The sequence below is a fragment of the Gobio gobio genome (genome assembly GCF_949357685.1).
Source record: "Gobio gobio genome assembly, chromosome: 23".
NCBI classification, from domain to species: Eukaryota; Metazoa; Chordata; class Actinopteri; order Cypriniformes; family Gobionidae; genus Gobio; species Gobio gobio.
In genome coordinates, this window is record NC_137119.1 from 20391865 (window position 1) to 20414923 (window position 23059).

General features: G+C 37.7%; 1 protein-coding gene across 2 annotated transcripts in view; it reads left to right on the forward strand.

Moving 5' to 3' along the window:
- Positions 1–23059, forward strand: part of stau2 (staufen double-stranded RNA binding protein 2) — a 167315-nt gene that overhangs the window by 95468 nt on the left and 48788 nt on the right. For both annotated transcript variants that reach the window (XM_079805756.1, XM_079805757.1), the window contains exon 12: positions 7085–7389. In XM_079805756.1, coding sequence (XP_079661882.1) covers positions 7085–7389 — 305 coding nt within the window. The remainder of the gene's footprint in view (positions 1–7084; positions 7390–23059) is intronic.

Consider the following 23059-nt stretch of genomic DNA (forward strand, 5'->3'; position numbering starts at 1 on the left):
TTGTATTTAGCCCAAATAATTCACTTTTAACATGATAATTTGTATAAGGTCTTTTTGTAAAATTACAAGCTTTGGATTTTTGTTTTTGAATCCCCCAAAATTGGCCGCATTCACTTCCATGGTAAGCGCCTCATCCATTACCTTGATTTTTGCTTTTTGTGAAGAGAATTAGAGAAAGGTTTAAATATTTTTTGTGCTACTGCTAATCAGCATTATGCCACAAATGATGATCGTGCTTCACTTGTTTTGAACCCGAAATATTCCTGTAAGCTTCTATTTTTGTTGACTTCTGTTTTAGTACTGAATTGGTCTTTACAGATTGCGCAAGTTCTGCATCTGAAGCTGCATGTTTACCCAAAAAATATGCATTGTCCGTCCGTCTCTTTCTTCATCTCTCTTTTTATCTTTTGGCCTTTGCTCTGTTTTGGAGAGGATCCATTCTCCAGCTTGACTTTGTCACACTGATGTTGTTAGACTCCATCTATCTCCTAATTGACTTCACAGACTTTTTCAACCGTAGAGTCTTTAATGTCAGAATAATGCTTGTTAATTTACGGTTCCTGAGATCTGCCAGTGAGAGAATCAACGTCTCTAAGGGGTGTAAACTCAATTCAGAGCAGATGTACGTGTCAGTGACCTGCGAACTAAGTTTTTCCTTTCCGCCCTTGTGAACACAGAACCAGGTTCTCTCAAGCAGATTTATGGTACCTTGTCCATCGCTGCTAAATGTGCAGATTTATCTGCATTTCGATTATGCAAGAGAAATTATTTTGATCCTTAGCTCTGCATTCTTGGGTGTTTCTTCAACTATGCACATTTTTGGCTCTGTGGACTCTCTGAAAACTGTTTTCACACTAGTTGTCCATCAGTGTATTCACATGAGAATTCTGTCAATTCTATTTATTTATTTTTTTTCTAAAAGTTTTGATCATTTACACCACATCCTATTATGGGTTAAATAGAATTGTGTAGTGGAAATGAAAAATGGCCAGCTCATTTCTTAGCTAGCATTTTATGTATCCTGCAATTAAACAATAATAATATTAAATAATATATTCACGCTTTTTGCATCATTTGACAAAATTACAGCTTGGAAAGGATGCACAATTCTCCTTACTAGTGAAGTTTGCCTTGATTTTTCATTCTTTTCTTCATATTTCATCTCAAGCTCTTTAGTAATACGGTTGTCTCTTTTTTGTTGTAAAAATTGTGAAAATGTGTTTTTAATAAAAATCAACCCCTAAGATTTAAAGGGATAGTTCATTGTTTTTGTTCATACAATGAATATCAATGGGGTTCAAACTAGGGCTGGACGATTAACCGAAAAACTAATCGAAACCGAAATTTAGAACCTCTAACCGACGTAATTTTCCCATGTCGGTTATTTCAGTCACATCAAGTGCAGTTGCAGGCACACGGAAAGATGCAGGAGCAGTTATCTTTGTGTATAGATGCTCAGAATTACTATGGTAATTGCATGTTTTACACAGTTTATACAGGTAAGTTAATCGCCGTTCTTATATGCGCTGTTACACACACAGAGACGGCGCGCGCAAGCCCCGAAGCCAGATCACTTTCACTTGTGCCTCATGAAGTTTGTCAATTAAATGAGTTTAAAGGCTTGCCAGTTTGAACATTAAATCGATGGTGCACTATTCAAGAACAACGTTATTGAAAACTTCGTTCAAGGCTCATGAGCTTTTTTCAGCGAGACAGAGAGCCGAGCCCTGTTGTGTCTCTGACAACGTGTGCCAGATCACTTTCACTTGCGTCCTCACAAAGCTTTGTAATTTGTATATGTTTTAAGGCCTGCCAGTTTGAACATTGAAGCGATTTTGAACTAATGCCTGATATATTTTGACACACGAACACTCGCAGACAGTAGCTCGCACACAGCGTGAAGATCGTGTGCAGAGAGGAGCGCAGAAACTCACTGTCAATGCTGTCCTGTGATTTATCACTAAAGTAGCTTAGAAACTCAACCGTTATAGCATAGATTTTAATACCTTTGAAGTAACTACAAACCACAGCTTCATAATTAATAGACGCTATGACTAATGCACACACACAATCACTTTCTCATTAATGCATTCAAATAAATGTAATGTAGGCCTATGTGCGCATTTATCTGTATCTGATGTAGAACAAACATAAATCTGCCCCATAGACAGTAACTGCTGAAAGTGAACCGTTTCCTTTTTAAAATCACAAAGAAATGCACTTTTTCATTAGAAAAAAATACCCCACCTTTAATAGTAGAAAATATTTACAGTGCAAGCCTTATCAGTGAACTATGAGGGCAAAAAAAAGAGCAAAATAATCGTTCATTATTCGTAATTGAGGTACAATGTTCAATTAATCGAGATTTTTTTTCTTTTTTCAAGTAGTTACAGCCCTAGTCCAAACCAACATCGGTAATTGCACAATCAAAATCTTTTGTAAAGAAAGCACACATGAGGGTGAATGTGACAAAATTTTGAATTTTTGGGTGAACTATCCCTTTACCTTATTGTTTAATTGTCTACAATAGCTATGTTTCTATCCAAAGTAGCAAATTTAACTTGTGCCCAAAATTGGAATATCGCATAAAACAATCGCAAATAAAGAAGCATTTCCATCCAGTAATCCTGATAAACTGGGTCTAAATATCACTAAGAAAAGTAGGAGAAGCCACTGTATATAATAATTTTCGTTTATAATAAATTACTTCTGTCTCCGAGCATGCATACGAAACTCAATAAACGTGTTGTCTTGCGTTCGAAGGCGAATGCCTGGTGTTTGGGAACACAGTCGTGTAAGACAGTTCTGGGAGGTAATTATACCAAACCACTTTGACGACAGATTTTGCTCAGGCATTTCAGAACAACCAGATCGGTCCGCTAGTTCGTCCAGTTATGCTGTCTCGTCTCGCGAAGATTCAATTCAAATGATTCAAATGAGTGCATACGTTTTTTACGCACGTTTTTAGAATTTATGCACATCTTAGCGTTTCCATCCAGCAGTTTATATGAAGAAATACGCATTAAAATAGGCATATGGATAGCTAATGTGACAAGTGAGCTAAATGTCTATGATTGGATCTCTTGTCTAATGTGTGTAATGGTACAAAAGGAAATTTTGCCAAAATTGCATATTGAGTCACAGCCTTCACAGCCATATGGTCTTAGTGCTCTTGTAATATGGTGTATTTAAAACAACAAGACAGTGTGTCATACATTAATAATCAATTTCCTGCACTGGTATCCTTGAAGGTTTGAGCTTTAGTCCCGTGATGCATTCTTTTGAATGTACAAACCCACATAGATGCATGGCAAATGTTTTATAATTTGTGTGTGGGGTAATGAACGGATGAAGGTGGGAGGGACGGATTAAGGGACGCATGGGAGGTCTCAGTCTTGAGTTGTGTCCCAGAAAGGCAACACATCATCTTAATTGAGTTTTTTTTTTTTATTCCTATACAATCATCCACAGCTATAAGAAGCCCAAAAAATATGAGAACTCCATTCTAGATAAGCATTTCAGCAGCTTTTTGTCTGCAAAGTGGCCATAATTTATTTCCTGGTGTATGTTTCTGGTTGCTGGAGTGTGCGTGTGAGAAAGAGTCTGTTTGTGTGTATAAAGAGAAAAAAGTAGAGCAGGATTCCACGAAAACTGAATGTATGAGTAAGACAGCACTATGTGTGTGTGTGTGTGTGTGTGTGTGTGTGTGTGTGTGTGTGTGTGTGTGTGTGTGTGTGTGTGTGTGTGTGTGTGTGTGTGTGTGTGTGTGTGTGTGAATATGTCAGTGTGTTAGTGTTTAGTGTCTTGGAGCATTGCTTCATTGTGTTGATTTACAGTTGGGCCTTGTATGTTATCTGTTTTAAATCACAGCTTGGGCCATGAGCTGGCCAATCTCCAGCACACCATTCTCAAATTCAGCCCATTATACTGGGTGGAACCTGTTGGAACGGGGAAGGAGAGAGAGAGAGAATGAAAAAAAGAAAGAGAAATGATGGTGCCGATGGGGTGGTGGTATTGTTTTTGTCTTTGCGTTTGCGTTTGTGCTTTTTGTCACAATTCCCAATTGATGTCATTCTGGCTCACACCTCTCGTTTTATACCATTTTAAGTATGCATTTTACTCATGCGGGCTAGGGATGCTGATTTGTGTAATATGAAATGCATGCTGTTATGTTACATTTTAAGTATTCAATGTCAGTTTCCTCTTTGCCAGTCAACCTTGTTGAAATGGCCGACGGGAACTCCAAACTGCTGGTTTTCATTTACATTCTCACTCCATGAATTAAAGGCCTGCGTCAACGGCACACTGCAGCGCTTAGAGGAACTAACTATTTACATTTCTCACAATTTTCTGGGATAATATTTACCAGTTTTATGGTCCGAACACTAAGTTAAATCAGTTGCTGCTTGTTCTGGGTTGTCAGAAATTGTGGAGACCAACCGGCTGCTTTTGGAGACGGTGTTTAGGACAGAAAACGCAAACAGGGAGCAGAATCTGTGCACAAATGAGAAAAGACAAAAATTACTTTTAACAGATGGACATGTTTAAAATGGACCCTTTTGGGGAAAAAGCCTGTTATATCTATCAGGTGCAAATCATGAGTCAGATCAAAAGTAATAGTACAGCATACCTCAAAAAGCCTTATGATTTGAGATATCCTTCATGGCTGAAATACAAATATGTTGTTTATGAAGCAAAAACAAACCAAACAATTTAAAAAAAACTATTGGCACCCCTGGTAAATATGATCAAAGATGGCTGTAAAAATAAATCTGCATTGTTTGTCCTTTTTATCTTTTATTAAAAAAATCACAAAAATCGAACCTTTCATTGACGTAAAAGAGTTGAAAGTGAGGGGTAAATCACATATGAAATGGGGGGGGGGGGTAAATCATACATGAAATAAATGCTTTTCTCCAAAACACGTTGGCCATAATTATTGGCCCTTTTTATTAAATACTTTTTGCAACCTCCTTTTGCCAAGATAACAGCTCTGAGTCTTCTCCTATAATGCCTGATGAGTTTGGGGAACACCTGACAAGATATCAGAGACCATTCCTTCATTCAGAATCTCTCCAGATCCTGGTGCATCTCGTTTTCAGTTCACCCCACTCATTTTCTATAGGGTTCAGGTCAGGGAACTGGGATGGCCATGGCAGAAGCTTCATTTTGTGTTCAGTGACACATTTGTGTGTTGATTTTGATGTTTGTTTTGGATTGTTGTCCTGATGGAAGATCCAACCAATGCCCGTTATAAGATTTCTAGCAGAGTTGTTTAGGTTTTGATTTATTTTATTTTGATTTATTTTATTTTAATCAGGGATAATACACATTAATAATACATAAAAATATGTAAAAATGTGCCAGATTTAGCCAACACTGGCTAATTTTCATCCGTAGTCCCTTGGCAGGTTGATGTTAAGGACAGGGACAAAACAAAACAAAAGAAACAAAAATACTATACCAAATTGTCTATAAATTATCAAAATTTTGATTTAACAGTAACCATTTTTTAAGGTTTTTTGTGAAACTACAATGACCCGTTATGTGCTTTAATTCTTTCAGCTCTGTTGGAAGTCTATTCCACTCATGTGTTCCTCTGAAAGAAAAAGATAGCTGGCCAAAAGTAGTTCTTCTCAGTGGTACATTACAATCACCCCTAGTACCGGCTCGTGTATACCGTCCTGTTATCTGACCAATATAATCCTTAAAAACAGGTGGAGCAAAACCATTTAAAATCTTAAAAACAAGTACTAAGTCAGCAAATTGCATCAAATGTTCCCAACTTAAAATGGAAAAAGTAGTTAAAATACTACAATGGTGAAAACTATTTGGCTTTTTATCTAGAACCTTATATACAATTTCAACCGGTTTAAGAAAAGACTTACATGTTCGTGTCCAGGTAGTCATACAGTACGTAATGTGCGAAATAATAATTGAATTCATGAATAAAACTGCTGCTTCTTTAGTCAAACTGTTTCTTAAAAATTTTACTATGTTAATTTTATCTGTTGGTATTTACTAGAATCCATGACACCATGTATCTGAACAAGATGTCCAGGACCTCCAGCAAAAAAATAGGCCCACAACATTAAAGATCCAGTGGTATTTTTTAACCGTGTGCATGGGGTACTTTTTATCCCTGTTTTCACCAAACCCATCTGGTGGGCTTGCTGCCAAAAAGCTCTTTTTATAGTTTCATCTGACCACAGAACCAGGGCCCTTTTGAATTCCCAGTTGTGTCTGACAACTGAATATGCTAGAGTTTGTTTCTGGGTGAGCAAGAATGATTTTTCTTGAAACCCTCCCAAACAACATGTGGTGATGTAGGGGTTGTTTTTTTTAGGCTTTCTGACCCCAAGACTCAACTAATCTCTGCCATTCTCCATCTGTGATCCTTGGAGAGTCTTTGGCCACTCAAACTTTCCTCCTTGCCGTGCATTAAGACAATATAGACACATGTCCTCTTCCAGGCAGATTCGTAACATCTTTAGTTGATTTCTTAATTATTGCCCTGACGGTGGAAATGGGGATTTTCAATGCTTTAGCTATTTTCCTACAGCCACTTTCTATTTTGTGAAGCTCAAAAATCTTTTGCTGCACATCAGAACTATATGCTTTGGTTTTACTCATTGTGATGAATGATTAAGGGAATTTGGCCTTTTTTGTTTCCTCGTATTTATACTCATAGCTGGACAATTTCATGTTCCTAGTCACCCTGGTGTGCTAAAACATGTCAATATTAATGGGAATATACTTTATTTAGAGATATTTTACTCATAAAAAAATTCTAGGGGTGCCAACGTGTTTTGGAGAAAAACATTTATTTCATAATGTGATTTTTTCCCCTGAATTTCCATTATTTTACTTCAATGAAGGGTTAGATTTTCGCGAATTTTTGAATGATAGATCAAAAGGATAAACGATGCAGATTTATTTTTACAGCCATCTTTGATCATATTTACCAGGGGTGCCAATAATTCTGACCATGACTGTGTATATATATATACACACACACACATATGTATGACCGAATGCAATCATGCACGTAACTAACCATGTGTCTTATTCCTTCCCAATATAGCACAAAAAGGAATTCTTCATCTCTCCCCGGATGTGTATCAAGAAATGGAAGCAAGCCGGAATAAGGGAGTTCCTGGTGCCCCTGGAAACTATCTGACACCCAAAGAAATTGGCCAAGGTTCCGCAGGCCCATTCTACACCCCATCGGTGGGAAACACCGCAGCCATTGCAAGAGAGCTGCTGCTGAGCGGGACGTCACCCACCGCAGAGGCCCTGATCCTGAAGGGGAAAGCACCTGCTTTGGCCTGTGGCTCCATCCAGCCTTCCCAGCAGCTGGAGTATTTAGCCCATATTCAAGGCTTCCAGGTATGGAATAAATGAAGTGATTTTGCAGATTTGTTTATCTCTCTCTCTTTCGCTCTCCACGGCTAGCTCTACCCAGAGAAACAGACTTCTAGAGAATAACATCTCTTGCGGAGCCTAAACTTGATCTGCTTGGCTTGCACTGTTCATCCATCTGGATGAAACTGTGGAAATGTGGAAGTGCCTGCTTCTGTCATTGATGTTCATACAGGCCAGGGAAGTCATTTCTCACAGTTACATTTCCCTTTTCCTGTCTGTATATCGTTGCAGGCAAAGGATAACAACCTGTCTTTAGCTGATTCGTCTTCCACGGCTCTGTTTGTCCTAGGGCTGCGTAATTGACACATTATAGTTGTTGAATATTTCTTTTAAAATATCATTATTAATATATACGAGTCGAGTTTACATTAAAATGCTTATTTTGTGTGGAGCAGCTACACTTATATTCTATATGTTGGACTCAACAATAAGGATGACTCGCACTGTATCTTAATTTCTTTCTTTTTTTTGATCATGTACACAAATATTATTTTCTTTATCCTTTGAAAATACGCACTACTGTTCAAAAGTTTGGGGCTAGTAATTTTTTTTTAATGTTTTTGAAAGAAATCACCAAGGCTGCATTTATTTGATCAACATACAGTAAAAAAAAAAAATTCTACTTTAATATATTTTAAAATTAAAATGTATTTGTGTAATGGGAAAGCTAAATTATCAGCAGTCATTATTCCAGACTTCAGTGTCACATTATCCTCCAGAAACTTGCTTAAGAAACTTGTTTTACTATTATCAGTGTTGGAAACACTTGCTGCTTAATATTTTTGTGAAAACCATGATACTTTTTTTGTCAGGATTCTTTGATGAATATACAGTTTAAAAGAACAGCATTTGTTTGAAATAGAAACCTTTTGTAACATTGTAAGTCACATTTTGATCAATTTACAGTATATGATTACACTATCATTCATTCAAGTGCTTTTAAACCATTGAAGCGCAATAAGATGCAAAAGAGAACTAAATTCTACTGTCCCCATGTCTGTGAATCGGCTCTCTTTGACGCACGCCCGACACACACGCACACAGAAAGACAGCTTCAGATGGCCAGTACCCTATTGAGTTCTCTTTAGAGGTTTAACAGACAAAAACACTCAAAAGTATGTCAAAATGCCTTGTGTCAAGATTTTTTTGGCAAATATCCTAGTAAGCAGAGCCTTAAATGACTGCAAAAATTGGGTGCATTAGACAAGTTCACGAGGATCGATACTGATGTGGTATTCGTAGGTATCAATACTAAGATGATTTTATTTAAATAGAAATGTAATGCATACAATATTCATTGAATTGGACAGTGACTGTAGTTCAACTGTAGTATTTGTAGATCATTTGCAATTAAGGCATATTGAATGTTAAAATGCCTTTCAAATATAATTTTAAGTGGGTATCATTACCCATTTGAATCATTTAAAAGTTCAGTTCAGTATCAGGAGCATATTGAAAACAAAATAAGTGGTATAATCCATGCTGTAATCAGCACTCGATTTTTAATATCCGGTAAATTGTACCCTTCTTGTTCCCCCCTGTGTATGTCCTCAATATCTTCCACAGCCTTCCGCAGAAAACCATGCCAGTGACTGTAAAGCGGCCTCCAGTACCTCACCCTGAGCCGCCCCACTTAATTTAGCAGCAGGTGCTTTTCATATTGGACAGTAAAAACATTTTATCTTAACCTGCTGAGGTTGCCTTTGAAAAAGCCTTTGTTTTTGCTCAGAGCTTTCCTGTAGTCTGAAACCTGATGAAGAAGATTGAGGCAGCCAAACGTAAACACGGGGGGGAAACAGCATGTTTCACTTAAAGGGCCAGCTGCGAGGGATGAGCCGACCTGCCTGTGTGAATCACTCTACGTTAGAACCCCTTTCCCCCTCGAATACCCAGATAAGGATCCCGACTGCTTTATCCTTCCCATTCCTTGGTGTCTTCTACCAGGAGGGATTTGAGTGTGTAATGGAGGAAAGCAGGAAAAATGTGTTTCATTGAGACGATACACTGAGCGATGTGGGTTGGCAATGAAAACCTGAACTTACCAAAAGCAAAACAAAACCGCCAAGCTGCATCTTTAGCGCTGAAAGGCAGATTCCAGACTATTATGTTTGTTGGCAGATGTTCTTGCGCAAAATAGTGTGTGCTTATTGGCAAACACCTAACTGTTTCTAATCAGAGCGGCAGACATGCTATCCACAATGCCAAAGGACATGTTTAAATCAGACCAGGTCTGTCCGCTCAGTGATTCAATTTGGTCTTGACAGAGCTGTTATGAAAGCCCCTATGAGGCCCTTTTTGTTGGCATTGGAGCAACAGAAACACCTGCAACAGTTTGGAAAAGCCACAACGAGAACCGATGTTCAATCAGTTTCCTAAAGCAGTTGTGCTACACAGATGTGGTACTCATTGACGTGCGGTTATTCGTGCGTCTGTTTCCTCTAAAGCCAGATTCTGATCTCTCAACTCTTAATGGAGAAGTTAATTGACAAATACGGCCGTGCCTTGTAAAAATAAGGACCTAGCACAGGCTGTCTTTGGCGTTCTTGGAATTAACTCTCAGTTGAGATTGGTTCATTCAGGTCTTTCGCTCTTGTTAGCCCCAACTAGACACATGGGGCCTTCGAGAGTAAAGAGATTTGATTGATGGAATTTAGCCAGAGGTTAAACATTAGATAGGGGCATCAGCATATTGGCTTTTTGGAAGCAATGCTGGTGTAGAGAGAGTTGGAGAAAACTCTTTTGCTGTTAATTTCCCTGTTTTCTCAGGCCACATGTGATTTGAAGTAGGGCAGAAATTATGGAGTCGTTTGAGTAATCCACAACATATGCTCTTTCTTTCTTTTTTCTCTTTATCTCTGTTGTACAAGGGAATTGTTGTTATTGTTCTGTGATGAGCTTCACATCTGAGTTTGTGCCCATGCTCTAGCTAACCTTCTCAGAGGGATCTTAGCTAGTCCTCACGGAGATGTTTAGACTGCTCACGCTCATTTGAAAATGGTCCTAAATACCATCAGATTAGACCTATAACTAGGGCTGCATGATTAATCACAATTAACCCAAAATCGTGCTTACCCCTTAAATGTATGATCTTTAGCGACCCGGATCTATATCTAACATGGATAGAACTATACCTGTCGCAATAATATATAAAACTGATATTAGAGTAACAATTACAGAAGAATAAAATAAAAAAAATATTTGGTCACCTTTTGGAGCTTGGAAGGGTTCAGTTTGAGCAGATGTTTTATACCATCACCACTGTCCACGTCAGAACTCATTTCCCAGTACATTCTGCATCTGGCTCATATTCGCCATCTCACGCATATTCTCAAAACTAATTTTCTTCAAAATAAATATTTTGATCACTGACAGCTTCCTTCACCAGATCCATCATCAAGTGACAGTGACACTAATATTTGAATGTGTTCAGTACTTGCTCTGCAGTAAATCGCTGAGCCATTTCAAGTTTTGCAGATTATAATTATTATTGTTTCGTTTTCAGTCTGCAGTAATTATTATTTAAACGTCACTTCATCATTGTGTATCAGACATTGCCACCTTGTGGAATAAAGGTGAATTGCACTTATTTCGTCATTATAAATTAATTTATTATTGTGCAGGGAAAAACAATATGTACAACCTCGGGTCGTTAGTGACCCTATACAATTTGGACAAAAAACTAGTGGAAAATCAGGCATTCAATGATATTTTATTATTTTTTTCTTGTTATATCGTTTAAAATGGATTGATTGAGGAATACTAAGAAGGTTGATGTCTAACTTTAAAAAATGAATGACGTCTCGGGTCGCTAAAGACCCGAGGTATGCATTTAAGGGTTAAACTGATTTGGCTTAGTGTGATTTATGAAATCGCTACGGCTGCGATAATTATTTTTTATGTGCAGCTTGGCAGTAAACCACGGATCAGTAGGAAATGCTGCTCCATCTGAAAGCACTGCGAGTTTGAGTTGCTTATAACGTGTCAAAGATCTTTCCAAACATAAGCATTTATGAACCTCTTGTCCAACAAAAGACAACATTTAACATGTTTTTACTCCAAACTCACTTCATAATGACAGTTAAGTGTTTGAAAACATCCTTCTGTGAGATGATGTGGCTTCTAATGCAGAATAGGGCACACAACATATTATGTCATAGTATTCTACAGTGATAAAGGCTATGCTGATTAGTTAGCATTGAAGTATAAATATACTTTATTATCATGAAAATATCAGAGAAGGCTTGAAGAACCATAAACCATATATAAACCATATATTGTCGCGTTCGTGTGTTTATTAGTTATGTTTAATCAATCAAAGCGTTTCAATCGTATGTTTATTCAGCTACAGCGATAGTATAATGGCCACAGGGATTTCCTGGAATGAATTGCGCTAACATACTACTTCTGGGTATATTTGGAGTTTCTGCACGAGAGCGCCATCTGGCTTTCAGAGGGAGCAGCATTTACTGCTGATCACAAAGTGGTGCCTTACTGACAAGCTGTGCCTTAAAAAAAAAATATTAATTTTGATTAATCGCACAGCCCTACTTATAATTATAGCTGAATCCTGTTTGGTGCTACTTAAAACCTGGTCTCACATAGCCAGACTTTTGACTTCTAGCATAAAGCGTTGTCAAGCTGATTCTCCACTGGTTATTTGTTGCCATAAATTCTGGTCCAGCTTATTCTGGACAAAATTCACTCATTTAGACAGGAAGATGCCATTTAAACAACATGTAAAGGGCTTATTACATTTAACCCAGTAAATATATTTGTACCCAAACTCCTAGATGTTCAATCGATTAATTGAAAAGATCCTCAAACAAACTATTCATTCATTTGATGATTCAATGATTCAGAGGGAAATGTACAAACCAACATTTGGTCCCGAACTAACTTGTCTCTACTAAATGAGAACTTAATTTGGGCAACAATTACAACCCTAATACCCATTTTGATTTCTGGATCATTGAGATCCAGATCAGTCTGATTTGAGAACAAACCATTCTTACCACTTTCAATTAATTGAAAACACCCAACTCTCAAAAAATGATTCGTTCGCAGCCATTTGAATCTTCAAAACATCAGTCACCTTTCATTGTAGTTGCATGGAAAAGAGTGACCAGCAGAATTTTCAGAATTTCTCCTTTTATGTTCCACATAAGAAAGAAAGCCAAATGTGTTTGTAATGATATGTAGGTGAGTAAAGTATGACAGAATTTTTGGGTGAACTGATGCTTTTATAGAGTGCACATCTAAAGCTGCATTAAAACACAAATCAGTGTTTTTTCTGTATCAAGTCCCCTTGGCTGATCTGACATGCTTCAGATTATTCAGTAACCTTCAGTGGTCTGGTTAAACTCTTGAGCCTCTTTTGGTCAACTGGGTGACTTATTTGGTGCAAGTAGCATCAGCTTTAAACGGACCCAGAGATGGATCTTTCCCCAAATCTCCCTTTAGTCGAGCAACCGGAGCCCTGCCAGCTAACGCTCATTCCCCAGGCTGGGGACACAGAGATTCGGAGAGGACGAAAGCGAGAGGAGAGGTGGAGCAGTGAAGCCAATCTCTGTGGGAACGCTGCTCTTCGCCGCATGTCAGGTGCACATCATAAAGGGCCTTTTGTGCTGAGCCTGTGAGCTGCAAAGCAGTCTGGGAGAGCGGAGAGCAGTAGGTAGAGCTCATGTTAGGGATGAGTCCAAATGCATTTTAATTTTATGAGCCCTTTTCATCTTATCACGCCATGTGAGGCTGCATGAAACATACTATAGTACCATAGTCCTGTACTCTACAGTATAGCTTGGCACTTTGCATGAGTTCTGTATATTTTGGTCTCTCACAACTTTTTGTTGTGAGATCTATTAGAGATGTTTGATAAACTAAAACAAAATTAACCCGGCATCAAAAGTGTCTTCAGATGTTATGACCATCTCGAAGTTCATACAAATCTTTTTTCAAGTTTACAAATATTGCTGTGTTGAATTCATTAAAAAAAAGTAAAAAAATTTTCAGTATCTACAAACCAACATTTGTTCCCAAACTAAATAAGAGAGCACTTCATTTAGGCCACATTTACATCCATATTTCCCGTTCTAGTATTTGATTTTTGTTTTATTTATTTATTTATTTTCTTTTTAAATTAATTACATTTTTTAATATGAATTTTTAAAATTAAACCGGTAGGGTCCCACTTTTTTCAGAGCAGAGATGCATTAATTGTTAATACCGTATGTGTTATTTTCTATTTCTATTTTTTATGAGCAATATGAAATTAATGTAAAATAACACTTATCATATAACATTTAGTTGACAATTAAAATTTTCTATAAGTTAAGCATCTCTTTTCATAGATAATTAGTTTGAACCACTTTTTTTTGTACTTTAAAGCAAAAATGAAAGTCTTTCAGACAGCATACTTATAGAATCTCACCTTATCACTCTTTTTTTTTTTTCTTGCCCATTTCAGCTTTCCCTTTCCCTTTATTTAATCTCGCTCTTTCTGTTCCCTCCCACCCTGAGTCTCTCTGCTCACTGCCCGTCTGTTTCTCTTTCTGTTTGATTCACATGATTTCTAACCTTGGCTAGAAATACCAGCATACCTAGATTCAGATCACAGGCTCTGTTATTTCTTCAAATATCGCCCATTGATGTATTCTGACCTTCTAGTGAATCGCAGCTTCGTTTTTAGATGAATGGAGACGAGCTGATAGAACAACCCGTGCTTAGATTTCTCATCCTTCCAGTGCTGGGCACACATGCATCTCTGTGAGGTGCTGGTGGCTTTGATCATGGGCGTCAGCATTCAGCATCTATTTGCCAACTGCTGTGAAGTCATGCCATTAATCACTTCATAAATTGCTTCATGTACAGGTGATGGAAGCGTCTGTGATGCATCTGTTTGATCCTTTATATCAGTGGGACCTACACCAATGATAACCTTGCTTCCAACTAGAAATCTGCATGGGGATTATGTTATAGTCCTAGTGACTTGACCAAACCTGGTCATATTAAAAAAATATAATATATAAATTATGAATACACTATATTGCCAAAAGTCTTGGGACACCCCTCCAAGTCATTGAATTCAGGTTCCAATCACTTCCATGGCCAAAGGTGTATAAAACAAGCCCCTAGGCATGCAGACGCTTCTTCAAACATTTGTGAAAGAATGGGTCGCTCTCAGGAGCCAGTGAAGTCAAGCGTGGTACCGTGCCCACCTGTGAAGTTCATTCATGAAATGTCCTCACTACTATATATTCCACGGTCAACTGTTTTAAAAATCACAGAGCGGGGTCAGCGCATGCTGAGGCGCACAGTACACAGAAGTTGCCAACTTTCTGCAGAGACAATAGCTACAGACCTCCAAATTTAGTGTGGGCTTCAGATTAGCTCAAGAACAGTGCGTAGAGAGCTTCATGAAATGGGTTTCCGTAGCTGAGCAGCTGCATCCAAGCCTTACATCACCAAGTGCAATGCAAAGTGTCGGATGCAGTGGTGTAAAGCACGCCACCACTGGACTATAGAGCAGTGGAGACGTGTTCTCTTGAGTGACGAATCACGCTTCTCTGTCTGCCAATCCGATGGACGAGTCTGGGTTTGGCGGTTGCCAGGAGAACGGTACTTGCCTGACTGCATTGTGCCAAGTGTAAAGTTTGTTGGAGGTGGGATTATGGTGTGGGGTTGTTTTTCAGGGGTTGGGCGTGGCCCCTTAGTTCCATGGAAAGGAACTCTTAACGCTTCAGCATTTTGGACAATTTCCCGCTCCTAAATTTGTGGGAACAGTTCTGGGATGGCCCCTTCCTGTTCCAACATGACTGCGCACCAGTGCACAAAGCAAGGTCCATGAAGACATGGATGAGCGAGTTTGGTGTGGAGGAACTTGACTGGCCTGACCTCAACCCGATACAACACCTTTGAGATGAATTAGAGTAGAGTCTGCGAGCCAGGCCTTCTCGTCCAACATCAGTGCCTGACCTCACAAATGCGCTTCTAGAAGAATGGTCAAAAATTCCCCAAAACACACTCCTAAACCTTGTGGAAAGCCTTCCCAGAAGAGCTGAAGCTGTTATAGCTGCAAAGGGTGGATCAACTCCATATTAAACCCTACGGATTAAGAATGGGATGTCATAAAAGTTCATGTAAAGGCAGACGTCCCAAAACTTTTGGCAATATAGTGTATCTGCCGATTCAATATTAAATATTCAGATATTGAATATTTAATTGTACACGCTAATTTGTAATTTATTTAGACAAAATAGTTCCGTAATTTTATTATCGGCATATATCAGTTGTCTGCCACAACATGGTGAGGTTAACAGACGTTATTATCAGTGCATCCCTATACTTTTTCATTAATTACAAAGCTAAGCCCAAACATGAAAACTGGCCTTCAAGCTAATATTATGAGCGACCACTCATAAGTTTTAATCACGCTTTAATTTCTGTGCTGACCACCTGCAGCATCTTTATAACCTGTAACCCACCATCCTGCCCTTAATGGCAAAGCACTGACTGATGATATGAAAGTGATTTAATTTGATGCGAGAACATCTGGAGTTGTATAACTCAGCAGTAGCTTCAGGTTCATAATTTCAATTATAGAAGTGGATTGATGTGGGCTTTTGAAGGTGACTCGCTCCATTTATGGCGAATGATATGATTCACAAGATGTTTTTGGCTCTGGTATGCCTCCAATTTGACCCAATAATCAGTGAATAATTGTTTTTTGGATGATTTATGAGGCGATTAAAGAGATATTTATGTTATAACTGTAAGATCCGACATGTATTAAATTTGTTGATGTGCCGTGTTTGCTTTAGTGGTAAAAGAAGCCATATTTGGTTAGGAAAAGTGAAGCTTTATCTTACCCATTTCAGATGTTATACACTGTAAAAAATGATTTTTCAAAGTTAATAAAACAAAGATTATTGGACTACGTTTTACAAGAAAATACTATATCAGTCTTTCTACTTAAATATTTTATTATGCCACTGATTTTTTTTTTAGCACATTTTAATTATTTAACTTTGGTTAATGTTAGTTTTCTTAATTAGTTTTCTTGAACTATTTATTAATTTAGATTTATGCCTATTTATGCATATTTAATATGACTACTTTTCATATTTGAATTCATGTTTGTTTTTATTTTGCATTTATTGTGTTACTTCCTGAAATATGTTAATATATATATAGAAATTAATATTATCCTAAATGAATAAATGCTGTAAGAAATATTGTTCATTGTTAGTTCATGATACCTAATGCATAAATTATTTGCCTAGTTAATTATTTTTACGAATTTCCCTCTTTATTGCGTGTAGAAATGTTCACCCCAGTTGTCCAAGAGAGCATTAAATACACATGCTGAAGCTAGACGTATCATAAACCGAGACATGTTATGACTTGAACTGCTTTAGCGTATGCAATATGATGTTATCAGATGTACTCATGTGTTAAATCCACCAGCAATATCATCCTGATAAAGATCACTGGTCCATGTGCTTAAGTCAAAGGCAAGATTTTGTTTTAATTTTCTTCTTCCTTGCTATGTAGCAAATCCCACTTTAATGAAAATAAAAACTATAGGATGATGTATGTTTTGAACATCTGCGCCAAAAGATCCGCCTCGTGACTCGGTTTATTCTTTTTTGTTTTTCTAACCCCCCATACGCTGCTCTGTTGTCTGTGTGAAAAGCACTTCAAATAGCACTGGCAGCGTCCTACGCTTGGCTTGGCTCCTTTTCCACTGCACATCTCCCGTATTATACACAGTCGACATCAAACGCATCTCCTGTCCAAGCATCAAAGTGCGGGACGGTTTGTTTCTGTCCCTCTTGCCCTTTCCCTGTTCCTGGAGCTGGTGTTTATGCTGGGATTTTCATTAGCAAACACATGCTAGACGTGCTAATCCCTTATGGTCTTATTTTTGCCTCGTTCTGATGGGGCCCAGCTGTATCGCTGTGGCGTATTTGTGCGAGGAGCGATCTTTGAAAACAAAGTTTGTCAGGGAGATGAATCTTGGGGCTGACAGGAAGCTGGCACTGATCTTGGTGTCTTGAGCTTGATGGTGGCCCGCAGTTATTTGCTCAAAGTGACGGTACTCCACCAAAATTAAGTGCATTTGGAAACGTTTTAAATCAAACCCAGCATCGCTAACGGATACACAGTCAGCGTATGTTTGCGCTATAGCTCAAACATATTAAATTAAGTTGAAATCAATTTCAGTTGGTCCAGGTGTTGTGTTGTCCTTCATAATGTTGATATAAAATATATAAGTAAATAAATATATATATATATATAGAGAGAGAGAGAGAGAGAGAGAAATATCTAAGCTTTTGTCCTCTGAAATGATTAATGTAATATAAAATAATATAATAATTCCAATTTTATATAGTTTCATATTTTTTTACATGTCGTTTCATATTTCAATTTGAATGTGAATCTTATATATATATATTAAAGATGCAACAATACAGTTAGTCCACGGTTCATTACATACCTCGGTTTTTAACCACGGTTTTCGGTTCGGTTCGGTTCTGATGGCTTGTCACATCAGTTTTTTGCAATTCTATTCTTAAGCGACAGGAACAGCAAGAGGTTAAGGAGAAAAAAGACTATTTTTTAATTGCAATACTCTTTCTTTATTTTACTTAAAATAATTGAAAAACCTTACTTAAACTTAAAACTTTACTTAAAAAAAAAACCCTTGAACACATTCTTAGTGTATTGTATAATATAAAATATATATATATATATATATATATATATATATATATATATATATATATATATATATATATATATATATATATATATATATATATATATATATATATATATATATATATAAAGATTTACACTGGCAGCTCAGAGCTGTACAGCATTTAAGTATGAAATTGAATGAATAAATGTAAAAATAAAACACTACATACATAGACTTCACTATAAAATATACACTGATTCTTATTAAAGCTACTGTATTAAAGTTTTTCAGTCAAGAGCAGTGAGTGATTTTCTCTTTGTCTTTTGTTGTTGTATTAACATTAAATGGATAGTTCACTCAAAAATGAGAAATGAATACAGGTTTGGAACAATATTAGAGTGAGTAAATAATAATTTATTTTAGAGGGGAACTGTCCCTTTATGGACAGCGTGTTCACTAGGCTGTCAATGTAAAAGACCTGCGTGCATCTAATACAGACACGTGCCGATTTTACTTTCACTTTAGACATAACCGACTGTGTTTATGTAAACCTTGTGTGTATTTGACTGTATTAGCACAGTAAGACGACTTAGTCCAGTAATCACGTGTTTGACAAGCGTTTAGTGCACGCGCTCGGAAAAGCGCATGTTAAAACGGTGCACACGCCGGCAAGGCTTTAAAACGCATGCAAATAATGAACTTTCGTGATTGTGAATTACTATAGTGTTCCGTGAGTATAACTCTACCACTAACGTGTGATGTGAATGTGAATGTATGTCGCGTTGTTCAGTATATTGGGATGGAGGCAAATGATAGAATTTGTAGAAAAATACTTAATTAAATGCAAAACCGAAAAACCGCAATTCACAGGCGCGTATTGAACCGTGAAGGCCGTAACGAACGGTTCAATATTATATTGAGAATTGTGGCATCCCTAATATATATTATACATACATAGTTATATAACTAATAGTGTTTAACTACTTTATATTTTGTTCTTTAAAGTTTTGGTAATATTTAAAGTTATTTTAAATATATATTTAATAGGGGTGTAACAGTTCGTGTATTCGTACCGAACGGTTCACGGGGTGAGTTCCAAATGGAATCAGTATTCCCTATTTGATCATCCCTATGTGAGCAGGACACACGTGTACCGTATGTAGCAGTTTGGAATGCACTTGGCAAAGGGAGCGGCGTAAATTCCTCATTATCTTCAGCTGGGATGTTCCGGTGACAACGCAGCACAGTGTCCGTCAGCAGATCAGGGTTGCCAGATATTCACAACAAAACCCGCCCAATCGCTACTCAAAACTAGCCCAAAACAAGCCCAGTCTCATTTCAGTGGGGTTTTTTTGGTAAAAATCTCTTATGGGGGGTAAAATATATGTCTTTTTGGCAGGGTTTCCTGCTGAAATACGCATTCCCGGTGCTAAATATCACACAATTGGGGTCGCTTCAACCTGCGGACATGTATGAACTTGGCAACACTGCAGCAGATGTCGCAGTTTTATCTGCATCATTTTCTTTTTTTTAGCCTAACTGTTGCAAATAAAAATAAACATTTTTTTATTTTAAAATGTTTATAAAAATATGCTTTGTAATACTGTATATAAAAAGTAATATAACTCTTAAAAATATGAATTGTATATTTATTTATGCCGGCGCTGCGTTGTCACGGGAACATCCCAGCTGAAGATAATGAGGAATTTACGCCGCTCCCTTTGCCAAGTGCATTCCAAACTGCTACATACGGCACACGTGTGTCCTGCTCACATAGGGATGATCAAATAGGGAATACTGATTCCTTTTGGAACTCACCCCGTGAACCGTTCGGTACGAATACGCGAACCGTTACACCCCTAATATTTAAACATATTAGTGCTGTCAAATCATATGTGCATGTATAAAATCTATATATATATATATATATATATATATATATATATATATATATATATATATATATACACTCACCTAAAGGATTATTAGGAACACCATACTAATACTGTGTTTGACCCCCTTTCGCCTTCAGAACTGCCTTAATTCTACGTGGCATTGATTCAACAAGGTGCTGAAAGCATTCTTTAGAAATGTTGGCCCATATTGATAGGATAGCATCTTGCAGTTGATGGAGATTTGTGGGATGCACATCCAAGGCACGAAGCTCCCGTTCCACCACATCCCAAAGATGCTCTATTTGTTTGAGATCTGGTGACTGTGGGGGCATGATGGATCCATGTTCTCATTCTGTTTACGCCAAATTCTGACTCTACCATCTGAATGTCTCAACAGAAATTGAGACTCATCAGACCAGGCAACATTTTTCCAGTCTTCAACTGTCCAATTTTGGTGACCTTGTGCAAATTGTAGCCTCTTTTTCCTATTTTTAGTGGAGATGAGTGGTACCCGGTGGGGTCTTCTGCTGTTGTAGCACATCCGCCTCAAGGTTGTGCGTGTTGTGGCTTCACAAATGCTTTGCTGCATACCTCGGTTGTAACGAGTGGTTATTTCAGTCAAAGTTGCTCTTCTATTAGCTTGAATCAGTCGGCCCATTCTCCTCTGACCTCTAGCATCAACAAGGCATTTTCGCCCACAGGACTGCCGCATACTGGATGTTTTTCCCTTTTCACACCATTCTTTGTAAACCCTAGAAATGGTTGTGTGTGAAAATCCCAGTAACTGAGCAGATTGTGAAATACTCAGACCGGCCCGTCTGGCACCAACAACCATGCCACGCTCAAAATTGCTTAAATCACCTTTCTTTCCCATTCTGACATTCAGTTTGGAGTTCAGGAGATTGTCTTGACCAGGACCACACCCCTAAATGCATTGAAGCAACTGCCATGTGATTGGTTGATTAGATAATTGCATTAATGAGAAATTGAACAGGTGTTCCTAATAATCCTTTAGGTGAGTGTATGTATATATATATATATATATATATATATATATATATATATATATATATATATATATATGCAGAATCTGTGAAAATGTGAATAATTTTAACAACAAAAATAGAGATCATACAAAATGCATGTTATTTTTTTATTTAGTACTGACTGAATAAGATATTTTACATAAAAAATGTTTACATATAGTCCACAAGACAAGAACATTTGATGAATTTATTAAAATAACCCCGTTCAAAAGTTTTTTTGTTGTGTAATGGTTGTTCTTGATTCCCTTGTTTTGTCTTGAGCAGTTAAACTGCCCAATGTTCTTCAGAAAAATCCTCCAGGTCCTGCACATTCTTCAGTTTTCCGGCATCTTTTGCATATTTGACTGCTCTCCAGCAGGGTCTGTACTATTTTGAGATCCATGTTTTCACACTGAGGACAATTGAGGGACTCAAACACCACTACTAAAAAAGGTTGAAACATTCACTTATGCTCCAGAAGGAAACACGATGCATTAAGAGCTGGGGGGTGAAAACTTGAAGATCAAGGTAAATTGTACTCAATTTGTCTTCTGGGAAACATGCAAGTATCTTCTGTTGCTTCTGAAGGGCAGTACTAAATGAAAAAAAAAAAGATATTTAAACAAAATTTGGACATCTTCATATAGGGATCGACTGATATGGATTTTTTAGTGCCGATGCCAATACCGATTTTTTTTCATCAGCCTTAGCCGATGACCGATACGGGCTGCCGATTTTCTTGAGCCGATATTTGGAGCCGATACTGCTGTTGCTCCCTCAAATTATATCATAAAAATGACACAGTGATCGTGATGATGATAATTTTACAAGTCTCAATTTAAAAAAGGAACATTTATTGAACTAAAACAATATTGAACAAACACAATATTTAACAAATAGTAAAAACAGGTGAGGTAGAACAAGAGAGAAAAAGAGTTCAGTGCTGAAAATAAATTCTGAAAATAAATATTTAAGCATAAATAAAATAATTACACTATTGCACACAGTAGCAACAAGCAAGCAGCATAATAAAGTGCACACTGACTGTACTATACTTAATTTTAAAACTATTCACAACCTAGTCATTTAATGCTTAGGTGCACTTAACTTAATCTCTTGTAGAGCAACACCAGCGGTAATTCAGGAAAAAATCTCCCAATTCTCCACGTGAAACTTCGGTCTTCCGACCTTTTACCATTGTGTCAATTCTCAAATGATTCTGATTAATATGTGCGAGGCAGGGAGAGCAAGACAGTTTGAAGACAGTGAAGCTTGGAACATACTCTGCAAGAACAAAGAAATTTGTTCGTTTTCTTGAGGTGGCAAGAACAAGAACAAAGTTTGTTATGGCCAGGACATTCCATACTTCACGAGAAAAGCAGGTGCTTATGGTGCCGAACATCTCCGTTTCTCAGCATTAACCCCACCCACTTTAAAATTCTGACCAATCGCACAATAGTTCTCGGACACCCACAAGAAAAAAGTTCTGCTCAGACGATGTGTCGAGAACGAGCTGCGAAAACTCCCAAACCAGGGCTCCGAGAACAAAATGACGTTATTTTGTTCTCGTAGCCCTGGGAGCGAGAACTTTTTTCTCTGTTCTTGTGGAGTATGTTGCAGCCTTGAGGGGTGCGCTCTGCACATTCTCTCAGCAACACATTCGCGACCTGTCAGAAGCGCAACAGTCATTCTCATCACTCACCGATCAAATAAGGCTTTAGCGGGATAAAAATTAGCTTTGGCAGCCGCCAAAAAACGCAGTATGTGACGGCCGGTGTTGATTCTGTGGCGCACGCGACTTAGTCTGTGTGGGAAACACTGGAGAGACACACACACACACCACACGTGTCTAAACCTCAGCCAGGTGGTAGCTGAATAAAACTCCCACAAATACCACGGTACAACGTCAGCATTACTTAATCCTATGACCAGTGTTCGTAACAGCTTAGCTATTTGCAGCTCCCTAAATACAATGGCAAGCAGTTTTATAGATAATGCATTCAGCATTATATAGA